A 12,270-nucleotide genomic window follows, 5' to 3' on the forward strand; every position below is an offset into this window, starting at 1 on the left:
GGGGTCACAGAGCTGGAAACAACTGAGCAACTCAGAAACTTCACTGTTCTTATGACTTCTAGTTATCTGTATTGTGTATTTATCACGACTGGCTAAACTCCAATTTGCCTGGAGCAGTTCTGATTTCATTTATTATTGTAGCACAATTAATGGCTACCCTAATCAGAATTTACAGATTAATATGTCTGTATGACTAAGAGCACAGCATGTGCACTGTCTATAGTCAAAAATCTCTCCTTCATGAGGTACCTTCCTTTAAAAAAATATTTAACCTGGGCCCCATGCATTGGGAGTGAGGAGTCTTAGTCACTGGACTACTAGGGAAGTCCTAGTATCTTCACTTTTTTACAAAGTACTATCTGAATACATATTGGGCCTCATCTGGCCTCTGTGGCAAGCATTTCACATCTGTTACTTCCAACCCTGTACCAAGATATTACATGACAAGAGGCCAGATGAGTCCCAATATGTTTTCAGAAAGATCATAGGTCAGAAGAGAGGATAATTATTAAAAGGGAAACCTGTGGCATTAAACATCTTTAACTGAAGCTGAGGTCTTAAGAGTTACAAATAAATGTGTTTTTATTTCTAGCGCTTTTGTCCCCACAACCCCAAAGAGATCAAGCACCCATTGAGTTCATCCAACAAGAAGCCATAACTTTATTAGATAGAAACAGTACAAATTTCAAACCCAGCTGCAGTTACTCTTTTGAAACACCAAAAAAAGGTCGTCTTTTCAGATGGTTACATTGTTAATTCCTGTAAGAGAAAAGAGATCATCAGAAGTGGTTACATGCAAATTCAGAGAATACAGGTCACTAAAATCCAAGAAAACTCAGAACAGGTTCTGGAAAGAGGCTTCTTAATTGGCTGATATTAAGCACAAAAACTAGTCACCCACAAATGGTCAGGGCAGCGGGAGTCAAAGAATAAGCTTGGATACTTACCATAATAGCATTTACAATATCATTACTGTTGTTCTTCAGGGCTCTGACTGCCTTTGCTCTAGACACATTTGCTTGTGACATGACCAATTCTATGTCCTTAACTTCCACACCTGTTTCGTCAACCTAAGATAAGGAAAAAATACTTAATAAACTAAAGGCAAGAACAACTTCAAGAATTGTCAGGCATCTCCTGAATCTACAGACAGTACCTTAACGTAAGTCAAAAGCTACTTAACTCATGGAGTTCAAGAGCCTAAAACCATATAGAACACACCCATCAATACAAACATGGTATTATCTTGAAAGGATTTAAGGTACAAAAGGTTTCCTTATATACCTCTTCCTCTTCACTCTCCTCTTGTACAGTTGGAGTCTGTGTGTTTTCTTGGATGTTTGAGACAGCTTCACCTTGAACTTTGAATTTCTCAGCAGCTGCTAACTGTGCTTGCTGAGATAAATCCTCAATCTACAGGACAGAAAGTACAGATTCAAATGAGTAGATCAATTGCAGTAAATCAACAAAATGGTATCTCTCCCAAACTCGCACTCTAAATCTAACTAACTTAAATCTAAATCACATTAACTTACCACCTAGCTTTAAATGGCTTGATCTCACTCAGATAATACTGATATATCCCTGTAGACAAAGAAATAGCTTATGTCTAAAGCAGTGGTCCTCCACTGGAGGGTGATTTTGTCCCCCAAGGGACATCTGTCAAAAGCCTGGAGATTTTGTTATCACAACTCCAAGTGATACTGCTTAATGGATAGCCCTTCTACAACAAAGAATTATTTGATCCAACATGTCAACAGCACTGAGGTTGAGAAATCCTGGTCTATAGTAATTCTCAAGAAAACTTTCCTTACCTTGGCTTCCCCAAAAACAATGTAGGTATCTGAAGCTGGGCTCTTGTACACATCTGGTTTTGTGATGACAAAAAGGATATTCTTAGATTTCCGGATAGTGACTCTAGTAACCCCTGTAACCTGTCGAAGACCCAGTTTGGACATAGCCTAAAGAATAAAAAAGAACAGTTGTCAACTTCTTTAGAAGCAGCTTCAGGAAATAAACTCAACAAAACTACATTCTAAGCAAAGACTTTCTGTGGGCGAAGAAAAGTTTATACAGGAACACATCATTGATTCCCAGGCTTCCTGCCACTACCCTGAGTTCCACTACAGACTCCCCCTTTCGAAAGTTGCTTCATCAGAACCTTTAACTCTTGTTTATAACTTCAATTCTTACCTTCCGTGCCTTCTTTTCACTCCGGCTCTGTTTTGCTTTACTGACTGGTTCTTCATCGATTTCAGCTGCTGCTGCCAGCTAAGAAAATCAAATAGCTATGAGTAAACTGGAATGTAAAACCTGGATACCAAAATCCCCATGTGGTTTTCCCTTTACAAAAGTTCACAGCTCCAAACGCATAAGCCAGCTTTCTCTGATCAACACTGGTTCACCAATGTTTCTCTGACCCAAGTACTTACATTAGTAAGTTAAGATAATACCCACCTGAGCTTGTTGTGTGGTTGCCTGTGTAGAATCCTGTTCCTCAAGCTCTGGGACTGATTCATCACTATCAGATTCTGTTCCAGACCCTAAAATGACAAATAACTTTTACATTTTATAGCAAAGATTACAAGAGGCACCTCACCATGGCTTGCCCAGACCAAAAGTCACTGGTTTATACAGTATGATAGCCTGTAACTTAGTCAAAAACTAGTGTGTACACATCCATTAAAGACCCAGCCCCAGAAACACTAGACACAGCTGAGCATTTTATATAACTGTTACTTTTTCTTCAAGTTCTTCACTTCTCGGCACAGGCAAATACCAATGATTTATGCAATGCCAAATTCTACCCAATAGCCCATCCATCTTAGAAAGGTTCTGGTAGGCAAGGTGCCTCCAGGTATACTTCAGTGAAGACAGTTAAGATGACATTGTGGAGGCGGTCTTGAGGGGGTTGAGGGGAGAGGACACTTTCCCCTCATCCTTTAAACTGGGTTGGGGGAGGCCAGAAGCAGTTGTGTACACATTTAGCTTTATTTTCAAACTGCTAACCCTAGCAATTTGATCTAATCAACACAACCCAAATAGTCTCAAAATGCTGATCTATAGTTTTTTTTTTTTATCTATAGTTCTAATAGTCCTCACTCATTTCTTCCTAATGTAACTCACATATTTAAATTTCCCTCAATTCAAAGGCCAAGCATCAATGGACTACTGAGGGTAAAAGCATACACCTCCACCATTCTCAGGCTAGGAAACATAATAGGTCTTGGAGGAAGAGTCCCTGGGCACTGGTTATTACTAAGTTTAAGATACGAAGAAATTCAAGCAGTTCTACATTTCCCAATATTTTAGCAAATCCCAGGCCCAGGGACAAGGTTAGTGATGTGGTAGAGATTAGAGCAAATTAAAAGTCTAGAATGTCTTGGTTTTCAGTGTCAGATCAGGTAGGTAAGGAAGATGATGGACCCAGAGTTAGTCTGGACCACATTACACAAGATAATAAATACATAATGGACTATCTGAGGCGAAAACCAAGATTCTGTCTCACATGCCTAGAGTTTCTGCATTTAAACTTATTGTTCTATGCCCAAACACAAGCAGGTATACTGGAAAAAGCGGCGCATCCTATGGTTAGTATTGGTGGGTAGCCCGGGAGGGTTGTGGGCAACACACCATGCACACGGCAAACCAAGGCAAATACCCTTATTGTTCTTCAGAACAGGCTGCTTGGCAGAGGGGGTTGGGGCAGGGATCCCAGCAGGTTTGGGGGTGGGCATGTTGACGAGGACCGGCTGGAAAGGCACTCCCCCCGAGATTGGTTCCGGGGGAATCAGAGGCGGCAGCTCATCCTCATCAGCAGGGGCTGAGGGCTTACAGGGTGATTCCAGCACCAGCCCAGGTGAGGACGGCAGAAATTGCTGTTTAGGAAGCAGAGGGGGAACTGGGGAGGAAGCAAGAGGCAGAGAGACTGACGGGGTAGGTGCTGGAGAGACAGACACTAATCCAGCTTTAGGAAGGATCTTCTCTGGGGCAGCTGTTGCTGAAGGGGTAGATGTCTCTGACTCAGAAGGAGGCGGCAAGGGGCCCTTTGGGGAATGGAAAGAATCTTTACCCTTTAAGGGAGAGACAGGGAGGGCTTTTGGAGCCTTTGGAGAAGAACCTTTCTGAGTAGAGACTGTCGGTAGAGGAGCTGGAGCCACTGCAGGAAGGGGTCCTTTAGTACCATTCTGAGCTGAGGGATCTGGGCATACAGGTGGTGAAATAGCACTCTTCTTGGCTGGTGGACCTTTCTGAGTGGGAGTTGTGATGACTGGTGCACTTTCTGGAGCTGAACCATCAAGCACTGCTTTGAAAGCTGTGGGGCCTTTCTTTATTGGGGGCCCTTTAGATGCCTGAGGGGCAGTGGACCCCAAGGGACATGTGACTGAAACTGGGGAAGTACGGGCCTCTTTGGGAGCGAGAGGAATCACAGTTGGGGGAGCGGGAGCCTCTGTGGAGGATGAGGTTGCTGGGGCCCCTTTGGGGACTGGAGACTTTTTTGGGGAGGGAGGAATTACAGCTGAGGGAGTGGGCACCCCTTTGGGGACTGGGGTTCCTGTTGCTTTTTTGGTGGAAGGAGTCACGGCTGGGGAAGTAGGGACTTCTTTGGTGTTTGGAGTTGCCGAGGCTCTTTTGGCGGCCAGAGTCCCTTTGGAGGAGGGAGGAGCCACAGCTAAAGGAGTGGGCGTTTCTTTGAGTGATGCTGCTGCTGAGGCCTCTTTGGGGGAAGGAGTCATGGCTGCTAAAGTGGCAATCTCCTTGGGGTCTGGAGTTGCTGGAGACTCTTTGGGAGCCAGAGTTGCTGAGGCTCTTTTGGGGGAGACAGGAGCCACAGATAGGGGAGCAGGGTCTCCTGTGAGAGGTGGGGTTGCCGGACCCCTTTTGGGGGGAGAAGTCACAGCAGAGGGAGTGGGGGTTCCTTTGGGTGATGGAGTTGCTGGGCCCTTTTTTGGAGATGGAGAAGTCACAGCTGGGGGAGTGAAATCCCCCTTTGGAGGTGGGCTAGCCGGGGCTTTTTTGGGAGATGGAGTTGCTGGGCTCCCTTCGGGGGAGGGGGAGGGAGGAGTCACAGGTGGGGGAGTGGAGTCTCCTTTTGGAGGTGGGCTAGCCGGGGCTTTTTTGGGAGATGGAGTTGCTGGGCTCCCTTTGGGGGAGGGAGGAGTCACAGGTGGGGGAGCGGAGTCTCCCTTTGGAGGTGGGCTAGCCGGGGCTTTTTTGGGAGATGGAGTTGCTGGGCTCCCTTTGGGGGAGGGAGGAGTCACAGGTGGGGGAGTGGAGTCTCCCTTTGGAGGTGGGCTAGCCGGGGCTTTTTTGGGAGATGGAGTTGCTGGGCTCCCTTTGGGGGAGGGAGGAGTCACAGGTGGGGGAGCGGAGTCTCCCTTTGGAGGTGGGCTAGCCGGGGCTTTTTTGGGAGATGGAGTTGCTGGGCTCCCTTTGGGGGAGGGAGGAGTCACAGGTGGGGGAGTGGAGTCTCCCTTTGGAGGTGGGCTAGCCGGGGCTTTTTTGGGAGATGGAGTTGCTGGGCTCCCTTCGGGGGAGGGAGGAGTCACAGGTGGGGGAGCGGAGTCTCCCTTTGGAGGTGGGCTAGCCGGGGCTTTTTTGGGAGATGGAGTTGCTGGGCCCCTTTTGGGGGAGGGAGGAGTCACAGCTTGGGGAGTAGAATCTCTTTTGGGAGATGGGGTAGCTGAGGCTCTTTTGGGGGCCTGAGTCCCTTTGAGGGAGGGAGGAGTCAGAGCTGAAGGAGAGGAAGTCTCTTTGGGAGGTGGGATTGCTGGGCTGTCTTTGGGGGAAGAATGAGTCACAGCTAGGGGAGTGGAGTCCTCCTTTGGAGGTGGGTTAACTGGGGTTCTTTTGGAAGAGGGAGGAGCCATAGCTGGGAAAGTGGGAGCCTCTTTGGGAGGTGGGGTGGCTGAGGTTTGCTTTTGGGAAGGAGTTGCTGGGGCTCCTTTTGGGGAGGAAGGGGTCACAGCAGGAAGGGGAGTCTCTTTAGGTAATGTGGTTGCTGAGCTCCCTTTGAGGGAAGGAGGAGTCATAGCTAGGGGAGTGGGAGCCTCTTTGGGGGAAGGAGTTGCTGGGGCTCCTTTGGAGGTGGAAGGGGTCACAGCTAGAGGAGTAAGGGTCTCTTTAGGGGATGGGGATGCTGGCCCCTCCTTGGGGGAAGGAGCCATAGGCGGGGCAACAGGAGCCTCTCTGGGGGATGGGGGAGTAGGGGAATGCTTCTCGGCTAGTGATCCTTTAGAGACATGAAAAGGAAGATCGGCCTCTGGAAAAGAGGAAGCTTCAACTGGAGAAACAGTGAACGAAAGATTTCCAGCAGGAGTATCAGGGATAGCAGGTACACTTTTAGCAGCAGAAGGGGCAAGAGTTAAGGGAGCAGTAGCTGAACCCTTCTTGGTTGGAATTCTTTTAGGCTGAGGAGACACAGTAGTCCCTAGAGGAGATGGGGAGTCAGCTAGGTACATTCCTTTGGAAGATGCAGTAATAGAAGCACCAGAGTCCTCAGTTGGGTACCCTTCAGGAGCGGAAGCCACAGGTGCCAATGGTGAGGTTTGAGAAATGCCATGAACTTTCTTTTCACCCTGAGGAGCACCAGTTGGAGGCAGAGGGGTAGAAGACTCAGACTTGGGAATTTCAGGGACCTGTGCCATAGGAGCTAGAGAAGCAGAAACATTCTGGGAAGATAAAGTCATTACTGGAGCCATAGGGCAACTTTCAGAGGTTGGAGGCATCAAAGGTGAAGTAGTAAGAGTGGAAGGACCTTTGGCAGTTGTAGGAGCCACTCCATCAATGGCAGCACTTTCCAAAGGACATGCAGCTACAGTTGGGGTAGTGAAAGAACTTTTGAGAAGCAGATTAGTTGGGTCTGGGCTTGCGTAAGAATCTGTCTTGATTACAGAGATTGGGGAGTTAACACTCAAAGAAGAGGGAGTAGTACTGGCTGGCTTCACTACAGGGAGAGGCTCTGGGTAGCTTTTTGTTGCTAGGGTGGCTTCAGGAGAAAGAGCTATCTCTGGAGAAGATGATGTAATTTGGGGAGAGGGGGCATCTTTAGGTGCTGCCAGGGCTGCTGTACTAGGAAAATCTTTGAGAACGAGAGAGGCTGTAGGAGATAATGGAGAAGAGGCAACTATATTTGAGGAGGCTAGGTCAGTGACAGCAGAGATGCCTTTGTCAGCAGACAGAGCCAGAGAGGAAGCTGGAGTCCCCCCTGGAAAAGCAGTCACAGCAGTAGGAACCACCTCATTTCTGGAAGGAAGGGGAGGAATTACAGATCTCTGAGAAGTGTAAGAAGCATCTGTAGAAGAATGATCTACAAAAATAGTATCTTCTATGGGATCTGACAGAATATTAGAACTTGAAGTTTGGACAGGAGAACTCTGATGTAAAGGTGTAAGATGAGAGTCCAGAGACGTGAGGAAAACTGGAGGGGACTCAGCAGCCACAGCAAAAGACTGAGTTGAAAGAGATGAAGCAGTGGGTGGACTAAGCGGTCCCTTTAGGCTGAGGCTTACAGGGTTTTGTGGAGCAGTCAGAGCTGAGGAAACAGAGACACCTTTAACTTGAGGGGAAGGGATGGCTGGGGGAGTGGCGGGTGTTATCTGAGAACACGAGGCTAGTTCAGACTGAATAGAGGCCAAAGGCGTTACAAGATGGGAAGGGATAGCACTGACTATACTTGGAGGGTTGGGGGTACCCTTTGGATTAGGAATTACTTGAGAGGGAACTTGACTAGGAGAGGGCTTTGGTTCTGAGAGAGCAACTGGAGCCGACAGAGATGTCACTGACTCCGACTCAATTACGGCAACAGATGGAGGTGAACTAAGAGCATTAGGGGGATAGTCAGAGCTCTTCTGAACTGAGTGGGGAGCCAAGGCCACCAGAGCCAAGGGAGCTGAAGAGGAATGAGCACCTTTCAGAGCTGGAGTTATCATGGGAGAGGCCAGAGCTAAGGCAGCTGGGGAGATGGGAGGCCCTATTAGGTTTGGTAAGAAAATGGGGGTGTCAGTGGGAGGGGCAGCTCCCAAAGGCAGGGCTGTCCCATGGGGTGACTGGAGAAAAGGAGCTTCAAAAGAGGTTGAGGCAATGGTAGAGGGAGAAAGGAATGGGGAAGGCTGGTCAGGGGTTGCCAGAGGGCATTGTTGGGAGGCCAGGGAACAAGGAGGGGTAGGCGTAGGTTTAGGCTGCCCTAAAGCAGCAGTGACACTCAAGGATGAAGACACAGGAGGCACAGCTGGAGAAGAAAAGCAAAAAAAAAAAAAAGGCGGGGGGTGAAGGAGGAAAGGGAAGGAAAAAAACAAGTGAGTTATACAGCCCAACTTAGTACAACACGCCTCACACAAGAAACACTGGAATTTTAAATCTGAGAATGAAAGTCACCACGCAGGATTAGACAAAGGTGACAAGCAACAGCAATCTTCCCTAAACATACTTCAGTGGTCAAGTAGAATACATCATTCTTTTCCTTTCCCAAATCTACTAAAATAAGTAAACCCCTTTAGGGTGAAGAACAGTCTAAGACCAGCCTATTAGTCTCTAAATGGGGAGCACAGGCCCAGGAATAAGTTGGCAACAGCAGGCTTTGTACCCTTTCCCAGTTGTGCCCTTCTCTTCCCTCCTCAAAGGAACCCTAAGACTTTCTCACAGACCATGGAATCACCAATAGAAAGTTCTACTCTATCCACCCAAGGGGCATGAACTGAAACAAATGCTGAAAACTGGAACAAGGAAGCTAATGAGTGGCAATACTGATGGAGAATCAGAGCTGAATGAGAAAAACTGGACTCTTAATGCTCAGGCTTCAGAATACTCAATATTAAATACTAAGTCACTGAGCTTCCCTGTACTTCATTTTACTCACCAAAATCAAACAAACAAAACACCAACCACAAAAGCGTGGACTCTACAGTCTCTAAGCAATGTTAGCTCTTCAGACATCAATCTGGATGAATTAGACCACGAGTAACAGAGCTTAGTCACATGGGTAGGGACTGTATTATGAAACTGTAATCCAACTGGTCAAACTAGACTGTGGTTCTATTTTGAAAGTAGGGAATTCAAGTGGAGAGAATACACTGGGTCCTCACCCCTTAATCTGGACGAGTATGCCATTGTGCCAAAACAGGCACTGCTTAGCACCACACTGAAGCTATGCAAAAGATTCTAAATGACTGCTCAACACCTAGAAGGGAGTATTAGTATTATTTTTTAAAAAAGCCTAGAGCATCCAAATTCACAGATCACTCAATCAAGAGTATCCCACTACAAAGGTAGGCTCAAACCAGTCTTTCCTGGAAACTTGGTAGCTCAAAGTCTTTATGACTACAGTGCAAACGCTCTCAAACATTAATCAGAATTTGAAACTTAGAATGTTTTCTTCTTACTGAACCTCAAAACTCCAGGATAAGGCCCAAATTACTCGCTTTAGACACCATAACCTGAGTCAGTTTCTATACTAACTCTAATAATTATTTAGTTATAGTTATGTATTTAAAAAAAACAAAAAAACAAACCCCGAGTATTCACTACAGGCACTCAATCTAACCTACAGTGCAATCTCAAAATACTCAGGTATAAGTTGAACAGCTGTGAGGACTGCTTCAGAAGCAAACAGCATTAATTTTGAAGCCTGATTCAGATTATTCAAAACTCATCTGAATTTCAGTCCCCACACTTATAAAATCAAGTTGAGACTCTCCAAAGTTTTGTCTAACACTGAAAGTACAGAATCTTCAGAGACCAGTCCCTTATTTTATAACCTTCCTTAAGTCCCAGTAGTTCAAGGATTTCATATAGCTCATTCCCCAACTCAGAGGCCCCCTCCTTTTTCTTTTCAAGCAGCTGTATTAATCCGTTCAGCTGCTAAAGAGACAGGTGGGGAGGGAGAACCTTAATGCTTTCAACTATTTTAATTCCAGGAGATAGAAACTGCCCTTAAGTGACAGGTGGAGTTAAAAAAAAAAAAAAAGAATTTACCATGGGGGTGGGGAGAGGTGAGAATGGAGGTCATAGCCTGAAGATTCCCTTCATTTACTTCTGCACAACTGAACAGCAAGAAGACTACCATAAAAGTTTTTTCACTACCCCTCTCAGGTTTTGTAGAGATGTATTTTAAACAGAATTCAGACCTTGCATTTACACTACGTTCTACATTCATTAATTTCAAAGCTAAAGAGCAGTCAAAAGAAGGCTCTAATTCAATCCTGGGTTCCAGATAAGCTGTTGATGAAGGCATTGTTCCAGGACACTAAAAACATCTCAGCACCAATCCACAAAACAAGTTAACCAATCTAGGAGGGTCCCAGGGCCCAGGAGAACACATTTACCACCAGCACACATCTCATCCAGGCATGTGATGACCGCACAATGCCAAGCACTGCCATCTAAAACCTCGATGCAATCTGCTGGCTGGAACTTCACAAAAGCTCAGGGCTCCTTGGCCTGCCAGTGTGCCACCTATTTCCAATAAGTAAGTTACTATTATGGACTCTCCTCCCTGGTAAAGCTACAGCCCCATCTTTAATGAGAACCAATACTAAAAAACAGAAGTATAGTCTATTTGTCATTTAACCCACCATATATTTTTAGGGACAATTTTACAATCTTAATTAAGGGCAAGGGGTCCAGGGGGAACCTACCTGTCTCAGCCTGGGGCTGTGGCAACTCCTGCTCTGTAGCAGGGACGGTGTCTGTGGCTTCACCGGGCATTTCTGAAGGGAATAAAAAGGAGGCCTGAATTGACTCGGATCCATTCTGCTGCCCAATCCAGAGTCACGCTTAAAACTGCTGAGGGTTGTTAAATACCGTAAGGGTGTGTGGGACAACCCTCCCCAAAGTAGCTGGAATAGGTGAAAAACACGACGTAACCCTCACATTTTTGATCAAGAGAATCACCTTTTTATCGCTCCTCTTCACTCCGCGGACAGCGGATTTCCCAGTGCCCAGGGATTCGTTTTATTCCACACTCCAAATCCCACACAGAAGCAATTATCACTGCGTTCTCAACCCGAGGGAGAGGATCCCGGTCTGGCTCCTGAGCACGGGATGGGAGACTTCAGACGCTACCTTGAAACGCCGCGCCCCCTCTCCCCCACACGCTTTCTGGGCGAGGACCTCCAGGACCCTCGTTTGCTGATTTCCGGGACCCAGAAGGGGAAAGAGGGTGTCTTAAGTCCCAACATTGGCTTGTCACAATAAGGGTGTGTGTGTGTGTGTGCATATACGCGCCCGGGCGCCCGGGGGTCGGGGGTGGTTGTTCCAAAGCTGTGACCCCTTAACATCCTCTGGGTTCTGGCGAAGCCAGTTCCAACAGCAGACGCAGCCCACTTCCATCCCCAACGGCTCCCATCTCCCTAGCCCTGGACTCTCTGGCCTTTCTGCCCTACTCTTGCCAGGACACCAAGAGCAGACCCCATTTTGTCCGGAGGCCCCAAGGCCACACTGCCCAGGGTTGAATAGGAACCCCGTGACCCCATAAAACCTCTAATTCTCCTTAGCTCTTATTCTGCGCGGCGCCTCAGGCCGCAAGAAAGGCGGATGGCTACGGATAAAAAGTAGCGGCGAAGGCAAGCACTTACTGTGCGGGGAACGCGGAACCAAGATGGCGGCAGAAAGAGAGCGAACGAGCGAGAGCGTGACCCACGCCTGTTGCAGAACGAAGCCTGGCGGAGGGGGCGGGACCAGGATCTAATTCCGGGTCAGGAGCTGCTTACAGTCACTTCCTTTAACCAGTAAGTCATCCGGCTGTTTCCAGTTGTGGATGGTGACGAGGTCTAAATAAGGGTATGAATTTAGAACAGGACTCGCTGGCCTGGCAGAACTCTCTATCTTGAGCTATGCAGTCCTTAGATAGCCGACCCCTTCGCGTCCCTCATGTTGAGGCAGCAGCCTCTTCAATCGGGTCAGCAAAGTAGCCACAACAGTATTACTTTCGGACTTTCTTTTATCAATTAATTCAGTAGAACGACGTATTAAATAATGACGAATACACGGAGATTGTAGTCACACCAATGAAAGGTAGCTGTGACCTAGGCTGTCAATTATTTTATTTTGGAATACATAATTTAAATGAGATTATCGTGAAGGTGTGAATTTCTATACTCAGTATATTTCTTTTTGCCTCTATTTTGGACACCGTATCCTGAAACTCATCCGTTCTAGAGGATCCCACTCCTTATGCAGTAGTTTTTGAAAAGTAGAATGTAAACGTTTTGTTAATGAAAAGGCCAGGGGTCCTGATTCCCATATCCTCTCCAAAAGGACTCAACAAATAGT

The 12,270-nt window shown here is 46.9% G+C and overlaps 1 protein-coding gene across 6 annotated transcripts; it reads right to left on the reverse strand.

Annotated features, from left to right (window-relative positions):
* Nucleotides 1–631: 631 nt before the first annotated feature.
* NACA (nascent polypeptide associated complex subunit alpha) lies at nt 632–11,903 on the reverse strand. Of its 6 annotated transcripts, XM_055578216.1 has the most exons (10): nt 11,574–11,902; nt 10,891–11,029; nt 10,635–10,706; nt 3,662–8,230; nt 2,458–2,543; nt 2,194–2,271; nt 1,815–1,961; nt 1,285–1,413; nt 948–1,070; nt 632–759 (listed from the first exon to the last, which is right to left on the reverse strand). In XM_055578216.1, exons 3-10 carry the CDS (start codon nt 10,702–10,704, stop codon nt 745–747), a joined length of 5,217 nt encoding a protein of 1,738 aa, XP_055434191.1. In that variant the 5' UTR covers nt 10,705–10,706; nt 10,891–11,029; nt 11,574–11,902; the 3' UTR covers nt 632–744. The 6 variants fall into 6 exon arrangements, with proteins under 6 accessions (XP_055434191.1, XP_055434193.1, XP_055434192.1 ...); XM_055578218.1 differs by lacking the exon at nt 10,891–11,029 and having other exon boundaries at nt 10,635–10,728; nt 11,574–11,903; XM_055578217.1 differs by lacking the exon at nt 10,891–11,029 and having other exon boundaries at nt 11,574–11,900.
* Nucleotides 11,904–12,270: the final 367 nt, after the last annotated feature.

Source organism: Bubalus kerabau, chromosome 1 (assembly GCF_029407905.1).
Source record: "Bubalus kerabau isolate K-KA32 ecotype Philippines breed swamp buffalo chromosome 1, PCC_UOA_SB_1v2, whole genome shotgun sequence".
In the NCBI taxonomy this organism is placed as follows: Eukaryota; Metazoa; Chordata; class Mammalia; order Artiodactyla; family Bovidae; genus Bubalus; species Bubalus kerabau.

What these genes read in the sequence shown, in the direction of transcription:
- NACA (XM_055578218.1), bottom strand. Translation starts at nt 10,704, where the DNA reads ATGCCCGGTGAAGCCACAGACACCGTCCCTGCTACAGAGCAGGAGTTG. An exon ending in ACAGCCCCAGGCTGAGACAG is followed by an intron (nt 8,231 to 10,634) that starts GTAGGTTCCCCC and finishes TTTCTTCTCCAG; the next exon opens with CTGTGCCTCCTGTGTCTTCA. An exon ending in TTGTTTTTGGGGAAGCCAAG is followed by an intron (nt 1,414 to 1,814) that starts GTAAGGAAAGTT and finishes TCTGTCCTGTAG; the next exon opens with ATTGAGGATTTATCTCAGCA.